Below are 19,345 nucleotides of genomic sequence, written 5' to 3'. Positions count from 1 at the left end.
TCTCATAGCACGTTCCCCTCTGCAGGTAGCTGGGTGGGGTTTACCTGGGCCACAACCCCCAGCTGGCCTCTGGTTTGGGGGATGGAGGGGAGATGGGCTTTCACAACAGAGAGACTGAAGAACTGCATCTTTCAAAGAACTGCTGTAGGTTTTATCTGTTATAGCATCAGCCATCTCAGAGCTTGTTTTGTGCACCACAAGAAGCTTTCGTCTTTGGTTAGTGTGGGAGAGATGCTCAGAGCCTCCGTGGGGATAAGTTGGTCTCACTGGAGCGATGCTGCTTTAGCAGCAGCTGGGAGCAGGACAGCCCTGTGGCTGTTGGGATGGGGTTTGGTTTTCCACAGTCTTTCCTGACCTTGTTTGGATTTCCATGCCATGACAGGCAGATCAATGCCCTTTCTGTTAGGGCCATCCCAACTGCTACCCCATCTCCCTCCTGCTGTATTGTCCTCCAAGGTCCATCTTGCCCTGTCTACAGCTTTGTGCTCTCCCCTTCCAGTTTTTGGGAACATCTCAGGCAGTTGTTGATCATGGAGCCTAGGACAAACTACCTGCATCTCAGGCATGATTTATCATGGAGAGAAGGTATCTCAGCATTCAAAGGCGTGTTTTTCTCTCCTTCCCTTAGCAGTTTCGCTCCTGCTGCGATTATCATTTTGTCTCTCCCCATCTACACCACAGCAACCATTCTGCTGGCAGTTTGGAAAACCATATTCCAAGAGTTAATTAATTTGTGCTGGAAAATGCCCCATATGCTACTCTTGTTGTTTATGGACGTAGAAAGCGAATCGCCGCATTAATTAACGCTAATGCCTGTGCATGTGTGTTGTAGTTTGGTTTTCCCCCCCTCTTCTCCTTTCTGAACCAGAAAATGACAGATGGAGAGATCTCAGCAGGAAATGTCCACTTCAGCTCGAGCAGCCGGGCGCCAGCATCTGGGACTGCTTGTCGGACAAGGGCGAGGAGGGCTCGCGTTGGCCGAGGGAGACGGCCGGCACCTGCTTCGTCACCAACCTGATCAAAGACCTCAGCCTCAGCGACCCCCACGGCAACCCCGCCGCCCCCCCCAGCAAGCGCCAGTGCCGCTCCCTCTCGTTTTCGGATGAGATGTCCGGCTGCGGCACCTCCTGGAGACCCTTAGGCTCCAAGGTTTGGACCCCAGTCGAGAAGCGGCGGTGTTACAGCGGGGGGAGCGTGCAGCGCTACTCCAACGGCTTTGCCACCATGCAGAGGAGCTCGAGCTTTAGCCTGCCCTCGCGGTCCAACCCCCTCTCCTGTGAGCACCCCACCCTCAGCAGCCGCCTCGGATGCCAGCCAAGGAAGTTCTCCACTGGTGGGCACGGAGGAGACCGAGTGGACATGCAGAGGTCCCTCTCCTGCTCTCACGACCACTTCTCCTCCTCCTCGGAGTACTGCCCGCCCTCGGCAAGCAGCACCCCTGCCTCCACACCGGAGCTGGGGCGACGGGCCGGCGGGCTCTCCCGAAGCCGCTCGCAGCCCTGCGTCCTGAATGACAAAAAGGTTGGGGTCAAGCGACGGAGACCAGAGGAGGTTCAGGAGCAACGGCCCTCGCTGGACCTCGCCAAGATGACCCAGGTAAGTGCCGTCCCCACGGGGACCCTGCAGTGAGGTGACGCTGTTCTCTGCTTTGTGAGAAGATCCTTTAGCATCCTCTGTGGCACACAGGGTAAAGTGAGTGTTCTGGGGAAGCGCATCCCTCTGTCCCAGCTGGAAACCTGTTCCCCTCCAAGTGGATTTCTTTAATGAATTCCCACATTTCTCTTCTGCACCCAGAATCCACTGTGGTGGTGGTTCCTTCTGGTACATGGTTGAAACAGGAAAACATTAAACCCCATGTTTTTGGGTACTGGGGAGAGGAGCCCTGAGTGTGCCATGAGGAGGGGAAGGCAGGACCCCACGGCATTGCGCCCTGGCTCTCTCAGGAGCCGGATTCATACCACCACAGGCTGCACTTGCGCTTAGGCTCTGTAATTTTCCACTCTGGAGATGTTATCATGTTTCATTTTCAGTTGCAAACGCAGAGGACAACCTCCCTCTTCAATCTGCCACATGAAGGCAGATAACAGATCTGAAGTGTGAGTCGGGGAGCATTTTGCTCCCCTGAACCTCTCCCTGCGAGACCCAGTGACTGGACTTTAGCGAGAGGCTGTGTAACAGGACAGCACAGGGAGCGTTTCCACCTCATGCTCATAAAATTCTTCATTCTGTAGTTTTACCATTCGACATTTCCCACATCAATCACTTACAGCTGTAAAGTCAACAGCCCCACCAGCTCTGTGTGGGATGGAGATCATGGGGAGGGCTCTGAAGACCTCAGGGCTCTCGCTGTGGGAGTAGGGGGTTCTCCCTGGCCACCTCCCAGGGTTTGGGTTCAATGCCATCATCTGCTGTGCCATGCTGCTTGGCTCCATCAGAAGAGGGGTGGCCAGCAGGGACAGGGAGGGGATTGTCCCTCTCTGCTCTGCCCTCATGAGGCCCCAGCTGGAGTCCTGTGTCCAGAGCTGGGGCCCCAGTACAAGAAAGATGTGGGGCTGTTGGAGAGGGTTCAGAGGAGCCACAGAGATGATCAGAGGGCTGGAGCAGCTCCCCTAGGAAGAGAGGCTGAGGGAGCTGGGCTTGTTCAGCCAGGAGAAGAGCAGGCTGTGGGGGGACCTCACTGCAGCCTGCCAGTCCCTGAAGGGAGCAGAGAAACAGGAGGGGAATCAGCTTTTTAAAAGGTTAGATAATGGCAGGACAAGGGGGATGGAGGGAAGCTGAAGGAGGGAAGGTTTAAATTAGATATTAGGGGGAAATTCTTTCCAGAGAGAGTGGTGAGGGGCTGGAACAGATTGCCCAGAGAGGTGGTGGGTGCCACATCCCTGGGGGTGTTTAAGAACAGGCTGGATGGGGCCCTGGGCAACCTTGTGTAGCTCCAGGCCTGGAGGTTGGTGGCCCTGCCTGTGGCAGGGGATTAGAACTCTGTGACCCTTGGGGTCCCTTCCAACCCAGACCAGTCTGGGATTCTGTGTTTCATCCCAGAGGTGACCATGTTGGGAATGTCTCCCTATGTTTCTTCATACATGCAAGGTGTCCCAGCACGCTCCATTGTGTTGTTCACAGGGAAATCTCTGGCAGCATTTTGCAGGGTGGGATAGAGAAACAGCCATGGGGTTTCTCCCCTTGCTGTTCCCCAGCAGGATGACATCTGATGCTGTACGTGTGCTTTCCCCTCTCACAAGAACATGGTGTTTTACGGCATCTCATGCTTGGCAGTGCAGCATGCAGGAGTGCAGTGGTGTCGGAGGGAGAGATTAACTTCTCCTCCTCCAGAGGAGCTCAGAGGGTAGGAAGGGTGAGGGCGTCACGTGTTTGGGTGATTGCAGGGATAGAACACAAAGCATTGCTCCTGCCTTTTGATAAACCATGCCAGTAACTTCTAATGTGCTAAGCTTATTTTATTAGCTAATAAGCTGAATGTGCCATAAATCCAGGTTACATGTGTTATTGTATTTTACTGTCTGCAAGCTGGAGTAGCACAGTTTTCCTCTCTTAATTCTCTCCTTGGTTGCTTCATCCCTATGTGTGGTGTCCCACCAGCCTGTGCAGGAGTTTCCCAGCAAGCCAAGGGCTGTGAAAGACCCAAACTGCCTGAAAACTGGCAGCAGGGAGAGCGAGGTGACCCCTTTACTACCTGTCTTCCCAGGCACAGAGCCCACGAGCTGCTGCCGTGGGGAGGGGACAAAGGGAACTGTCCCCGGATCAGTGTCAGACCACAGAAGCAATGCAAAGTGATAGCCACGTCCCCCAGCTTGCTCAGAAAGTGGCTTCATTCCCAGGTGGTTCCTCACTTTAAACCCATCATGTTAAAGCTCCTTTTGCCACCAGACACTGATGACCGTGGTTTTCCTTGTCTCCATCAGTAACCCACCAGTATGGGAGGAGGTTCACAGCCATGGAAATGGGCTGACCAGGCAGAAAGCCAAGGAAAGAGGGGGAGCGATGCAGCTCCGAGCACGGGCACCGGGGCTGGGGAATGGGTTTGGTTGCCCACTGGGGTGTTTGCTTGCTGTGACCTGTGGTTTGGTCTCGCAAGGCTGAACATTCCCATTGTTATCCCGTTGTATCCCCCTGGACACGCTGCTCAGCACCTCAGGAGGAAGTGAGGTGATGATCCTCAAGACCTTTTGGGATGAGACCAAAGTGTTGACTGAGTTGCAGGGCCTTGGTATGACGGATCAGTGCACGTGTGCCCCAGCTGCATCTGCTGGAGGGCTCACTGCTGAGCAAAGGGAGGAGATCAAAGGAACAGGACTATTTTTATTCTCCTGGCTATTCTGAGAGCCTGCATGATGCTTACCCTCTCCGAGCAGCCCTTGTGCCGTGGTAAGATGAATGTTTCAGCAGCACTGGGAGGGCAGAGCAGAAGTCATCTGCTCTTCTTAGCTCATCGCTTCGTGCTCGGCGAGCTTGCAGGGGCACCAAAGGAGAGCACAGAGGAGCAGGGAGTGATCTTCCCTAGGCAACAGCCACGGCAGGCTCCAAGGCTTTGATCCCCCAGTAAAAGATTTCATGAGTTTATCTTTGCAAATGGCAATTAGCCTTTTTTTCCCTTTTTTATTTTTTCCCCCAAGGTTCCTTGTGATTTTGTGCTCTTAACTTGCCAGCCTTTGCAAACAAAGGCCATGGAGGGGTCCAGCAGGTTGGGCAGGCCCCCAGATGGACCACACTGGTGGGGATGCTGTCTCAGCACAGCACCGAGTGGATGGGGCTTCATGTCCAGCTGATCTTGCTGCCAGTGCAGGGGAATAAAGGCTTGCAGCAGGGCCAGCAAGGCCTCTATTGCAGCACTTCTTTCACCCTTGTGAAGCTTCAGATGCTCCTTCCGGCTCCCTTTGTGCCTATCAGGGGTTTAACACTGGTGTTAGCTCATCTTGAGCCCTTCCAGGTCCCTGATGAGATCTGCAAGAGGCTTTGCAGGCACAGCATGGCCATGAGCTTGGCTTGGCCTGTTCTCTGAGGAACTGGCCAGCCAACTGGGATCACATCCTGCAATTCTCAGCCCACCTCTTTGGGTTGGCCTCGGCCCCAGTGAAACATGGACTCTAAATGAGAGCAACCCCAACGGCCAAGTCCCCACCTGAGCTCCTCTGCTGGATGGCTCTCTGCCCCATGTCCCCTTGGCGAGGACTTTCTGGGGGATGGGGCTGCAAGGATGTGGCAAAAGGATCTAACAAATCTCAGCATCTGGCTGTTGGACTTATGTCAGGGGCTCCAGGAAGGATGCAGGTACTTTTTGTAGTGATGTAGGAGGTTCATGCCATGGATGGGGAAGGAGGAGAGTGCCTGGGCTCTGGTTTCCACGGTTGTCAGGGTGGTTCATTGTCTGTGAGAACCGATACCGTGAGGGAAGGGTCCCAAAGCCCTGTGCTGTGACACCCCAGCACTGTAGGAATGGGGAAGGGATTTCCTGGTGCAGCATCTCCTCCAATGCCAGTGGCAGTGAGAGCAGTGGGCACCCTCTCTCCCATCCCCTCCTCACCAGGCTGGGTGGCCAGGGACAGTGCCAAACGCTCTGCGGTTGCTAGCACAACCAACCAACAACACCATCACTGAGGAGCTCCACAACTGGCATCCAGCCCAAGATACATCCCATGGAGCATCCTGCGTTTCCCGGGAGAAATCCCAGCCAGGTTTGGGCAGGCATGGCAGTGGGTGGATCCTCTATCAGTGAAGCGTGGCTGGGTTTGGGGTACAAAGGCTGGAGCAGAGTAGGGAGAAGGCAAAGCCTGGAGTCGTGTGAGGGCCAGGGGGTTTTGTAGCTATTGGGTTATGGAAAGCAGCCCTGGCAGGCTGCTCTGTGCGTGGGAGGACTGGCACAGAGGGACGAGCAGGATTAGGCAAGTTATGGTGAGCATTCTTGCCTTTGGTGGGGCGGGCTCTTGGGGTGTGGGGGCACGGCCAGAGCCCTGCCCAGATGTGAACGCAGCGAAAAACCAGCTACTTCCACATGGTCAGTGGGAGACGGGGGTTAAACATGCTAGAGAAACCCCCACGGGTTTGCTTGCTGCTTTTAATGCCTGTCTAGGAGCTGGACTGGAAAGTGAGGGGATTCCAGATGAAGAGCTGAAATGATGACAGGGTGTCTGTGTAGCTGCACATGTCCTCTAGCTTGGTTTTATATGGGATAGAAATGGCTTGTGTGGTCTTCACAGAATCATCAAAGCAAAGGAGAGCCAGTGTTCAGACTGGGCTTTCCAGTGAGACCTCAAAGCATTCCCTTTACAGACTGGGAAACTGAGGCACAGGGCACGCCATGAGTCCCTGGGTGCTAACAGCAGAGCTGGGGACTGAGCTTGGGGTGCCAGGTGCTGGATTAGCATCTGGCTCTGGCAGTGGATCGGTTAATTTTTTGCTGGTAACCACATGTGTTTCTAGGCCTGAATCGTGGTACCATAATCAAAATCAAAATAATGTGACCTGGAAGAAATGTTTTGTTCCTACCAGGAGTGATATTTAGGCCAGGAGGGAGGGGAAGAGGCCACTCCTGGAAGCAATTACATAGCCACATAACTGGGCTAGTTAAGGAAGAGACCTAAATGTCAAAGTTCTGCTGGGAGGGAAAATACTTGTGAAAACATTGCCTTTAATTCCTCACAGTCCTGGGTTTGTTTCTACTCTCTGCACTTCCCGTAGCTCAGAGAGGGGAGGTGAGCCCTTATCGCTCCTCCTCTTATTTTTACTCACGTGGCACCAAACCAAAGATGCTTCAACTTTGGGCAGAAACCAAACCATGAATGCAGTTGTCGTTGAAATAGCAACAAATTTTTATAAGCCCCAGCACCATGAAAATCCTTCTGCTCATTTTAAATTCACACCAACGCTCCACTTTGTGCCTCTTCCACCTTCAAATGGGTATAAACCTGGTGGGTGGCACTCAAGCAAACGGGTGATGATGATGAGGTGTCATTTAATTGTCCCCAGTGTCCAGGTGAGATGCAAAGAGGCCAGGTTCTCAAGGAGGGTTTGGGTACCTGGGGTGCTGCCTCGCATCTCCGACCACCCCTGCACCCCTTAAAATGAGGGCATCACATGTCTCATTTTGGAGCAGGGCTTGGGCTTGCTTTTCAACTCTTTTTTCCTCTTTCCATGAGAAGCACAATCCTAAGGGGGGCAACATCCAACCCTTGGAACCCCGGTAGATATTCTGGCAGCATGTTAATTAATCTCATGGCGATGTGGTCATCTTCCTAGGCACAGTGCTCATGGTTTTGCAGCTCTGGGGATGGTGACCAGGATGTCATAAGAAATGGTCAGGATTGAATTTTTCCATGAACTGGAAGGTTTCTCAAGGAGACAATGTTCTTTTTTTCTGATGTGGTTGCACCTAAAAAATATGGGAGATGAGCAATGTCACAAGGGTGGTGGACTGGGTGGCTGGCCTCTTGGCTGGGCTGATTTTGGCAGGAATGGGTGGTTTCACCCTTTGTGAGGCGCTAGGAAAACCTGGCTGGGTGTAGTAAGTGAGAAAAAATTGATTTTCCTAAAAGAAAAAGAGATGCCAGAGGTGCTGTGTGGTGGAGAGACACCTGCTTGGTTTTCCTCTCCCATGGCCCGGTGCAATTCTTCTCCACTGGGGAGTGACCTGTGTGGTGACCCAGGGACTTGCCATCTCCCACCTCTGTGTCTGCTGCTTTCCGACATCCCCATGTCAACATTCCCTACAGGATTTGGAGTGTTCTGTGCCCAAACACCTCACAGCAGCAGCAACGCTGGTTTCGGTGGCTCGGCCTAGTCGTCTACGCTGAGCCAAGCCACAGGCCAAGGCTGGTGCTGGCGCATGTGTGCTGGCTGAGCAGATTGCCTCCCTTCACACAGGCTCTGGGGAGCTGCAAGGGTGACACAACAAGTCTGTCACGCTGCCATTTGAATTTGAAATCATCCCCAGCAATGGCAACGTGGGGCCTTCGCTATCTCTGGCCTGTTCTGTTTCCTGCCCTGTTACTGAGAGGTTTTAATTGGTGTTAACACACACCCAGCACGGCTCTCCTCTTTGCAGACTTTTTCAAAGTGAAACATTTATATATCTGTGTCTAAAATATAACTTCTTTATATATGTATTTGTTCAAGCCCAGCCACGCTCCCTGCAGGACTAACCAGGGGTTAGGCCCGGCTGGGAACGGAGGATGGTCTTGCAGGGGGTGGCACCATTTCTGATGGCTCCACAAGGTTTGGGATTCTCCAGGAGCTTTCAAAGCATTTGAAGAGCTACATCTCTCCTAACAAGCACTGTGCTACTGATGTCTTCTCCTGAGTTTTCTTTAACATGTGTTTCCTTCCCTGTGAAGGTTGTAACCATGGACACTGAGAAGTCTCAGACCAGCTGGTAAACTACTCCTCCATCAAGCTCCTTAGTGTATGGGACACAAAGTAGTTGCTATAGAACAAATAAGGCAATTAAAATACAATATGTCCTGGCATCTCCCCAGGGTTATGGAGAGCTTCCTGTGGTTATGAATTCCCCATAAATAGCTATCTGCCCTGTGGATGGGCTCTGAAGGGGATGAGAGGGGACACCAGCAGTGGCAGTGAGGATGAAGGACTGGGTGTGCTTGGTCAGGTAGAGTTATAGAGAAGTCTCTGTGCCTGAAAGACTCCTGCTATGGGGAGGGTGCTGAGATACTGGAGCTGGGTACAATGGGACTATTCATGTGGTGTTCTGGCTGCTGTAGAGAGACAGAACCATTCATGGGGTGACTTCACGTCCTCTGAGGAGCACATGCCTTCGCAGGATGGAGTCATCTGCACTGGGAATCACGAGGGCGTCCTCCTGAAATGTGGATGGGTGGTTCTTGAGTTTTCCTGGGTTAAAATCAACTTCAGCCTGTGCTGGAGATCCAGAGGAGCAGGGTGTGTAATGCTTTCAGTGCTTGGGAGCCAGGCTGTCCCTTGCCTTGTCTTACACCCAAACTAGGCAATAATGGCAGTTTCCATGAGGATTCGTGCACGGAGGAGCTCATATGCTCCCAAAACCAAAGTAAACAACCCACCAGCTTGGAAATGTTTCAGGCTGGCCTTCACACTGAGTGGGGACAAGTTTTAAACTGCAGGATGGGAGAAGCGACTTCTCCTCTCTGATCCCCCAGCTTTTTCCTCGAGGGATAACATTCTCTGAATTTCCACATGAGAAGGTTTTCCTGCTTAAATTTTGGCAACTTTCAGGCTTGCTGGTGGGGGTAAGGAGGGACAGCACCGATCTCAGTCAGCATCGGTACCCACTCGAGCCAAGCAGCAAATATTGCCAAAAGGTAGTGACAGGAGAAAAACAGGAGGTTTTAAATTCCAGACGTATCCCAGGAAATAGTTTGCTATTGATGTCATTTCTGAGATGGATTCCAGCTTCCAAGCTCCAGTGTTTTTTAAATAAACACGACTGAGAGCCTGCAAATGTCAATTTGTGGCTTGGTGGGAAAAAGCCTTCAGTTTGGGATCAAAAGAAAATAACTCTGTCCAGAGGGTGCAGAGGACCTTGGACACTGGCTGGATTTAACTTTGGTCAGAATATTACACATCCCACCATCGTTATTCATTGCCCTGGTATTCTTTTTATTTAAAAACACAAGTAGTTGAAGAAATTCAAGTCAAAGTTGGAAATCAGGTTCTTAATGATGTTTACTCCTGGGATGAACTGTTAATGTGGGTTTTTTTACCTCCCTGTTCCTTCAGCAAACAAGTCTCCCTGTGCATTGAAGTTCAGTGAACCTTGTCTTGGCTGGTGTCTCTAGGGCAGGGGAGAGAAAGCAGCACTCCTTGAGGTTGCCCACTGGTGCAAGTCCATGTTTTGTTGCCAGGGAGGATGCTCCTATGCTGTGAGGAAATTCACCCCTGAAATATTTCTGTTGCTTTCAGAGGTGTTTTGCATCAATATGGAGATGGGTGCTTTATATAGATATAAATATCTATAAATATATATAAAAATAAAAAATAATATGGTTCCAGTGTGCAGAGGGCAATATGTTAAGAGGAATGGATTATTTTGAAGTTATGGTGCCGGACTGGACCTTGTATGAGTCAGCTCCATTCCTGCCTCCTCTGCAAATGTCCTTCAAGCAGAGTTTCCCTGCCTCAGTTTCCCACATGGAAAAATGAAGGCAATGCATTCTTTTTTCACCCACTCCCATTCAAAAGCTCCTGAGGCCATGCCAGCTCGGGTGGGATGTAATTTGGGTGCTTCCCATGGCAATAAAACCTTGCTCCAAGCACTGGGCCATAGTGGTGTCAGAAGTAGCAGGCAAAAAGCGACCCATCTCCCTATAAAAGGCGGGTTGGTTGGTGCAGCTCTGGAGTGACCATTTCAGGCAAGGTACTTTGGTATCATTAGAGGACACTCGTAGGAGGTGATTTATGGTGCCAGGCTCTATTTTCATTACCTGACAGAGCTTTTAATAGCAATAATGTGTAATGCAAGGACACCCATTGTTTTGATTCTGCAGTTGAAGCGGTCCCGTCTGCCCCAGTTAGAAGTTTGTGACTCACCAAACACAATGGGCTGAAAATAAATTCTGCTGTGGAAGCAGAAACAGGCCACGACCAGGGATGTGGGCGTTTCAGCAATAAAATCACTTTTCCAGCTTGGGCTAGGGCTTGTGTGTATGGATGGGCTCCTCCATCAGCATCCCTTGGCTGGGTGGAGCGGGTCTGAGCGCTGAAGAGCTCTGTGGTACTCAGGACCATGCCCTCCCACCTCCTGATCCATCACACTGCGGGGTCCAGGGTTGGGGAGGGTCGGGTGTTGTGCCCTTTTTCTTGCTCACATGGGAGGACAGGGCCAGGAACACAAACAAAGCTTGGCAGTGTCTGTCCCAAACACAGACAAAATCCAATTGTATCCCAAAGATGCACATCTGATTCACCGCCGGTTGTTTAACCCTCCGGTCCCTGGGCTTGTGCACTACATGGACCCAAAGAACAGCTTTTAGAAAGCAGAGACTCAGACTCAAATGAATCAACATGCTCAACAGGGGCAGACAAAAGCATTGGTTCATGCTGCTTTTAAAACAAAGCACCCAAACCCCAGCACCCCAGGAGATGTCCAGGCTTGCTGTTCCCACCCATGGTTCAGGTGGTGGGTGCAGTGGCAGCAGGTTTTGCAGAGGGTGGTTGGGTTTTTCTCCCCTCTGAGGTGCTTCATGGGTCACACTTTCTGCCAGAGGATTCTGGAGGCATTCAAAGGATGGAGCAGGGTGCAGATTTTGCATCTGTGGCTTAGCCCAGTGCAGTGGTGGGAATGGCACCTCTGGGCACGAGGCAACCAGGCTGTGGCATCCTGGGCAGCCGGCAGTTTTGTAGAAAGTATTATTTTTCAATGCAGAATTTTAGTAGTAATGGTCAGAAGTTACTTGGGAGAGGCTGAGGGAGCTGGGCTGGTTCAGCCTGGAGAAGAGAAGGCTGCTGGGGGATCTCATTGCAGCCTGCCAGTCCCTGAAGGGAGCAGAGAAACAGGAGGGGAATCAGCTTGTTAAAAGGGTAGAGACTGGCAGGACGGGGGGGAATGGAATGAAGCTGAAGGAAGGTTTAGATGAGATATTGGGGGAGACTCTCACAGATGCCTTTTTATTTAAGATTTTCAATCAGAGAGTTTTTTGGAAGCTTGGTGTTAGTTTTTATAAGGTCTTGCCTTATAACTTGGGGCCCGGAGTGACAATAACATGATAGAAATGTTACTTCTCTGCTAAATATGATGCAAACAGGGGCAAAGTTCTCAAAAAAATTGGTTTTAAAAAAGAATAGAATATTACGGTTTTGTGATGTTTCACCCTAACTTGGGACAAGTCAAATCACCAGTATCTCTGAGTGTTGTCAAAGCTGAGCTGCAGCTCTGGGGACGAGCCAGGTTCAGGCTCACCCATGGCATCCCAGTAACATGACCAGGAGAGCCACCCGGCTCTGACACCACTGTCTCCTCATCCCTCAGCAGCACTGAGCATGTCAGGGTGCTCCAGAGATGCTCTTGCTGCAGCCCCTCGGGATGCAGAGGAGAGGTGGGGAGGCTGTGAAAGGCCAGGCACAGGAAGGGTGGGCAACCTGGGAAGAAAGAAATAGACAGTAATGGCTTGTGAGGTCACCTAATGACCTGTCTGAGCAAAATGGGTTTCTCCAGCTCATAGCCAAGGGCTCAGTGTCTGTTAGGGCAGGAAATGAGGATTTCCTCCAATTCTGGTTATGAATGGGAATGGATGGGGAGGCTGCGCTGGGTCCAAGTCCCTCTGTGTGGGATGCAGCACATGGGTGGGATGGCTGAGCCCTGGGCAGCGTCTCTGATTCCATTCATGGCTGTGCCTGCTCTATCAGGAATCCCTGTGATTTCTGGGATTCACAGAATCACAGAACTATAGGGATTGGAAGGGAGCTCCAAAGCTCATCGAGTCCAACCCCCTGCCAAAGCAGGGTCCCTAGGACAGAGATTCACCTCTCCAGCAGCTCCCTGGGGCTCTGTAGCACTGGGGGGTTCCTGACAGTGAGTCATATAATAGGTTTTTCTTTTGGGGAACCCACTACAAATCCTTACTGTTAGCTAGAGAGCTCCAAAGACAACAGCAAAACTGTGGGTAAAACCAAATTAACCCTACAGGACCCAAACGCAGCACTGGTATTAGTGACTTAAAGCCTCCCTCTTGCCTTCCTTTTGTGGTTGTTCTGTTTAATACTGTGGTGTAAAGTGACTCAGTAGGGTAATAGATAATTTCTGAGCTGTTTTTCACACCAAACAGAGTAAAAGCAAAATGATCTGGTAAGCTGTAGGCTTTCCAAGCACCATCTAAGTGCAGGTGCCTGTTGTTGCAAAGTCAGGATCGGGGCTGTGGAAATATTCCTCTTCCTGAGTGGCTGAGAAGGGGAAGAGCTGGGCAAGCAGACCCCGAAAACAAGGGCAACATCATGGTACCCCCTGGGAGCAGCGCAGAGAGCCAGCACCCCCTGCTAGGGCACCCCCCCCCCCAGCTGGTAACATGCAACTGTGCTGCAGCCCTTGGCCAAGCTCCTGAGATGCTCCCTGTGGTTTGAAAGAGGAGATGTGATTACCCCAGCCTCAGGACTGGGCAGTCCCTGAAGCACATCTTCCTCTGCCCAGCTCCCTCCTCCTCTCCTTTCCTCCCCTTCCCACTCACCTGGAAAAACTCAGGAGCACCAGCCTGGGGTGGAGTTGGAGGATATTATGAGTGCCTTGAAAGAGTGGGGAGAGCAATGGATGCGTGTGTGTGACAGCAGCTGCTACGGGGATGCTCTGCAGAGCTTTAAAACCCACAGAAACCCATGTCCCAGGAAACCCATGTCCCAGGCAAACCATTTCCCAGGCTCAGGCACCCAGCAGCACGGATGAACAGCACTTTTCCATGACACCAACACCAGGTAGGACTTAGCCGTGATGCAAACCACCAAGGTGTCAGACCCCAGCCTGGGCTGAAGGCATTTTGACAGGAGATATTTGCCTCAGAGCGTGATTGAAACCCCAGCTGGGCAGAGAGGCTGCTGGAGGAGGGGACATTGCTGCACGAGCAGCGCTGCTGGCTGCCCGCTTCCCCCTTTCCTTCTGACACCGGGTTATTTTCAGCTTTCTGGAGCAACTGTAGCCCAGTGTGCTCAGGGGAGGTGATGACAGCTCAGTAGGTAGGGCTGGTGGTGCTGACAGCTTGTAGCTTTCCACCTTCCTCAGGAAAATCGTGGCCATCACCTACCTGGCAGGCTGGGGCAGGGGGGAAAGCAAGTGTTGGAGTGAAAGCGGTGCTCCTCGTGGTCCTGCTCCTGTTTGTTCCAGCACAGCCACTGTGTTTGCAGAGACGTGTTGCAGGGAGAAGCTCATGACTGGGTGTTTTTATGAGGGGAAGAGTTACACGAAACAGTGTCGCTGAGGGATCTCTCCAGCTTGCTTGCTGGAGGAGCTGCCAGCATCCAGCCCCTGGTCCCTGCAAGGACACAGTGCAATGGGAGGAAAAGACCTGTGGAAACAGAGGGATTTGGGACATGAGTCAGCTCCTTCTCAAGCTTTTAACATTGGTCCCTGCACAGTGCAGAGCATCCCAAGAGACCTGAGGGAAGGAGATGTGGCCTGAGCTTGGTCACCACCACACAAGGGCTTTGTTCTGGAGGTCAGCAGGTGGCCCTGTGACTTGTTCTGGGTGGCTAAGGGTCTCTCATTTGTGTCTTTTGATGAGTTTTCAGGCACTTGCTTTAGTCACAGCTCCTTTTCTTCCTCTCCCTGGCAGCTGGATCGCTGCAGCTTTGAGGAGGGGGGGTGGTGGAGATAAATGGGCTCCTCACATGGTCGGAAACAGGTTATTGTGGTTGGGAGCAAACGGTGTTTTGGGTGGAAGGTGCGTTACAGATGGGCACTGGGTGAAGTCAGGGTGGTCACAAGCATCTCCCAAAAGCCACCAGTGTCAGCTCCAGAGGGTGCCTGGGGTTCCTAGGGTTTCCTTGAGAGCAGCAGCGTTGGAGATGCCCGGTAGCCCGTCCAGGCTGGCGCTGAAGGACAAGGCTGTGGAGAGGCTCCGAGGGGGCCCAGGGCTGCCTGGCCATGAGGAACAAGCGCCGCATTGTGCCACCAAACTGCTCTTTGGCCGGTATCAATAGAGGGCTTGACTGGCCCGTTTGTGCCAGCTCAGCACTTCAGCACATGCTGAGTTCACCCAATAAATAAAAAAGTGAGTGAAATCCTCTGCATGGGTTGGAAACAGGCGCTGCATTGACAGCGGCGCCTGATCCACCGCTGCTCCCCAGCCAGCACGGGTGCTGCTGGCTCGGTGTGCACCATCCCAGGGGGTCCCTTCCCCACAGCATTCACCCACCCCCCCTTTGCAGCGCTGACCCCGGCTGCACGGTGGCTGTTCCCCCTCCCACACTCTGGGAAGGTGAGGTGTGGGGTTTGCAGCAGCCAGTGGCTGTGAAAACTTGCTTCAGAGGGAAAGCTGCATCAGAGGGAGTGCCTCTGCCCGGCACCCACACGTGGCCTTCTCCCTGAGCAGCCACAGCAGCCCTGGGAGCAACAGGACCTTCAGAAAGGTGGTTCTGTCCTCTGACAGGGGAGGTGAAAATATTACCTGGTAAAAATATTACCTGGCCTGACTCAGGGCTGTTCGTGGAAAGCGCTGGGTTGTGGGATGTGTGGACTGAGCAGGCAGAATGAGGCTGCTAGCTTGATTCTCTTGCCAAAGTCCAATGAAATCCATCATTTCCCTGAAAGCCAAGTACTCTTATGGCTGTTCTCTGAGATGTGTCCAAGCTTGGACATGCTTTTTGTTTGGATGGGAAGAGTGTTCCATGGAGCTGTTCAGTTGCTCCCCAGGTTGTATCCTCCTTCATCCATCACGACAGGCATCCTCACCACCATCTCATCCCAGCATCTCCCATCCTCACAGGATGCTCTAGCCCACCTGCAGCAGCCAATCCTTCCTGCACCTTCCAAACTCAGGGAAACACCACAGCCAGGAGATGAGCTCAATTAGCAGCAAGGAGAAAAATTAACCTTCTGGGAAGTGCCAGAGTTTTGTTTGTAGAAGGGATTTGCATTTCTGAGAGGGCTGTTGACTTTCAGGAGGCTTCAGCTTTCAAGTGCCTAAAGCACTGTTGAAAATACTCATTTTTTTTTTTTATTAAGTGCTTAGAAAATATTTCTCCTGTGTCCTGGGGCTTTCTCCAAGTGCAGCAGTAATTGTGAGTTGTCCATTAACTACAGTGGGTGGATGGATCTCTGCGTGGAGCTGTTAGTGCATCCAGCACCGAGAAGACAAGGCGGTGTGGAGAGGCACAGCTCGTGTTCAGAAAACAGGGGAAGGGTGATGTGGGGACTGGGTGCAGTGGCATTTTTAGAGGACAAACGTCTGCTTTTTCAGGCAGGCTTGGGGCTTGTGGGGTTCTGGAAGGTTTCAGAGACTGAAGGCCATGTGAAATGTAGCTTGGGCAGGGTCCAACTTCCTCCTCGGGCAGCAGGAGCTTCTCCTTTCAGACATGGCAGCCTCTGCATCCATTGTCTCCTCTGTGTGCCACTGAGCCCAGCGCCTGACACATCTCAGCAGCGTGTGGTCGGTGGGGACCTCTGATTTCTTAAGAAATTATTGGAGTCTGAAGGAGGTGGGACTTTGACCTGCATCCCTTCAGGGGGTAATTACCCTCTCGTGGGGTGATCTTGCTTCATTTACAGTCTGGGGTATGTTCTTTTGGCAGAGCTGCTCCCAGCTTTACCTGGATTTGAAAGTAAAAAAAGACCTCAAGCAAACGTGGATAAAAATTCCCTGGGAATGCCAGCGGGGGTGTTTGGAGCAGGCTTGTGTCTCCAGGGTGTGTTTGGTCCCCAGTCGTGCTGCAGCAGGCGCAGGCAGCAGCCCTGGCAGCTTATGATCGAGGCTCTGTGGGTACCAATGGTGTGTTGGGTGCCCCAGCTTCAGCCTGGCCCAGGCTCCTGGGAAGGGTGTGATGGAAACACCCCCCTGGGTATGATAAGTAAGTGCCAGAGACCCAAGGATCTCTCCTACACCCTTCTGCTCACCCCAGGCAGCCCAGCATCCCCGGCAGTTTAATGACACTCACATAACCTATGTGGAACAGGTGATGAGCTTTGCAGCTCTCAGAAATCTGTAGCAGCACCCCAGGGTGTGTTGTTTGGACACACAGTACCCCCCCATGGCCCCGCTGGCTGTCTCCTAAACCCCACTCAGTCCCAAACTCTTCCTTGGAAGTCACCTCATCTGGACTCACCAACTCCCTACTGCTCTGGGCTCTCACAGAGCTGCTGGCATCTGTCTCTGCAGATTTAACCCTACCAGAAACCTTGGAAGGACTTCTTCATGGTGAGGGTGAGGGAGCCCTGGGACAGGCTGCCCAGGGGGTGTGGAGTCTCCTTCTCTGGAGATATTCCAGCCCCATCTGAACACCGACCTGTGTGCCCTATCCTAGGGACCCTGCTCTGGCAGGGGGGTTGGACCTCATAATCTCTGGAGGTCCCTTCCAACCCCTGTGATTCTGTGGTTGGTCAGGAAAATCCTGACCAATGCCAGATGCCCGTGAATCCTCTGGGGAATCCATCCCCCCAGATCCATATTTCCACCAAGATGAGCTACCCATAACTTACTACAGAGTGTAGCTTTTCTCCTTTAGAGCAGTTTCTCCTTATGTGCCAGTCTCCTGCAGCCTACAGACAAACCAGAAGCCACGTGCCCATGCGTCAGCCTTCTCATCACGGAGCTTTCAGCTGACACCAAAAAAAGCCTCCTCCAAGCCAGGGATCTTTAAAAGTGTGTGTGGGGGGTCTCCTAACCCAGCACCCCGCTTCCTCACAGATATGCTTTGGGGTTCACACTGCATGTAGCTCCCCGGTCAGGACAGGAGATGTCAGGAGGATGGGAGCACTGACACTCGAGTGCTCATTCACATCAACTTACTGCTGTGGTTTCAGAGGACTTGGGGGTGTAGATTGGGTGGGCATCTTCAGCTAGCAAGGGGGCTGCCTTGCCCCCATGTGTTTGTTGGAGGTGTATTCGGGGTGGGACATGGCTGGGCCTGGTGCCTGGGAAGTGAACTGACCCTTGCAGGCTCGCTTTGCACGCTGGCTCTGGGGAGAGGCTTGCGGGAAAGGCTGAGATGCTTCCCGGGCTTCTCCTGCAGCCAGTGGGATGGCCATGTTATTCCCATTGGCATTTGGTAGTTAGGATTTAGTTTGCTCTTTCAGCAAGCACCCCGGGTCACAGGCATGCCCTGTCTGGTAGGCACATCTGTGGTCTGATGGCATCTTGGTGAGGCTGCATCTGCTCTCCTCAGAAGGGCTCCTCAGCACTGCTGGAGCTTGAAGCTGTTTGGAAGGCCATGACAGCACAGAAACTGAACCACACTTCTGGCCCAGGCAGCCAGGCGTGGAGCCTCTTCGCTGGAGAGGCGAGGGACAGAGCACTGAGCTCGCCCTGTCACTGGGGAGGGCAGCCACGAGCCATCATGGTACACGAGATCCAGCTGCTTCAAGGAGGGGCTGAAGTGTCTCTGAGCTGGCTTAGCTCGTGGAGCTGCTGGAAACGCTCATTTACATCTGGCAGAACAGCCCTGTACTGCTGGGAGGGGCGCAGGATGGAGTTGGGGGGGGTTCACCTGTATTGGGCTGGGGGGGTGTTGGTGGTGCTGTCACCTGTTGTGAGGGCAGGGAGCACATCATGTGAGGAGTGGCTGGGGGTGTTCAGCCTGGAGAAGAGGAGGCTGAGGGGAGACCTTGTCACCACCTCCACTGACCTGACAGGAGGGTGCAGAGAGGTGGGTGATGGTCTCTTCAGCCAGGGGACAGGAGATGGGACAAGGGGAAATGGGCTCAAGCTGCACCAGGGCAGAGTCAGCTCAGATGTGAGGGGAAAGTTCTTCCCTGGCAGAGTTGTGGGGCTGTGGCACAGGCTGCCCAGGGAGGGGGCTGAGTCCCCATCCCTGGGTGTGTTTAACAGAGGGGAGATGAGGTGCTCAGGGATCTGGTTTAGCACAGGACAGGAGTGGTTGGACTCGATGCTCTTAAAGGTCTTTTCCAACCTAGGGATTCTGTCAGGAGCTGCCCCAGAGAGGTCAGGCTTCACAGGCAGCTACAAGCTTGGCGTTTCATTCCTGCTGGGATGTGGGGGTTCAAGGGGACTCTCAGCTCATCTGGTGTAACTTCCAGCCCTTCAGCACTTCAGGATACCCTCTGGTCCCTGCTCCCCGTCCTGTCTCAGCTCCCTCTTTCCCCTTGCCTTCGCAGAACCGACAGACTTTCAACAGCCTTACCTGCCTTAGCGCCGCGGCCAACGACGGCACCCAGCGGCTCTCCGGCCCTCAGCCATGGACCACAGCCCCCCGCTCCCCGGAGGTGATGCCGGGCAGGACCCCAGCCTGCACCCCGGTACCGGAACCGCCGCGCTCACGGGCCGACGAGGGTCGGGCCAGCAAGGATGACCTCTCCTGCGAGGAGGAGGAGGAGGGGGGCGTCGGGAAGGAGGAGGACAGGGCAGCGTGGCGGAGCAGTGGGATGGGTGCTGAGAGCCTCTTCCAGCTGGACGGCGAGTTAGATATCGAGCAGATAGAAAACAACTGAGGAGGGAGCAGGTCCTCTTGCCCCGGGGGGTCGGGGAGGGGGCTGCCAGCAGAGCCGTGGAGGGCTCCCTGCTGCCAGCACAAGGTTTGTGGGGGTCCTGCCTCTGCTCCCCTCCTGCCAGCCAGAGGGGCCGAAGCAGCTTTGCCAAAATTTCATCAGGTATTTAGAGTAATTCGTGTGCGTGCGTGTGTAAACCTTGACGTTCTTCGTTAACTACTGTAGCCAGACATCAGCTAGTCGGAGGAAACTGCCTGTCCG

At 53.1% G+C, this 19,345-nt stretch overlaps 1 protein-coding gene across 1 annotated transcript in view; it reads left to right on the top strand.

The window, feature by feature from the left end:
* Positions 1-19,087, top strand: part of FAM53B (family with sequence similarity 53 member B) — a gene marked incomplete at both ends in the record, with an annotated part of 29,173 nt that extends 10,086 nt beyond the window's left edge. The window contains 2 exons of the mRNA XM_084264524.1: positions 869-1,596; positions 18,755-19,087. Of these exons, the coding sequence (XP_084120650.1) occupies positions 869-1,596; positions 18,755-19,087 (1,061 nt within the window). The remainder of the gene's footprint in view (positions 1-868; positions 1,597-18,754) is intronic.
* Between the last annotated feature and the right edge of the window lie 258 nt (positions 19,088-19,345).

This window comes from Gallinula chloropus (genome assembly GCF_964237585.1).
Source record: "Gallinula chloropus genome assembly, chromosome: 5".
NCBI lineage: Eukaryota > Metazoa > Chordata > Aves > Gruiformes > Rallidae > Gallinula > Gallinula chloropus.
Note: the sequence above shows the minus strand (reverse complement) of the source record. Positions and strands in the feature narration are given on the sequence as shown.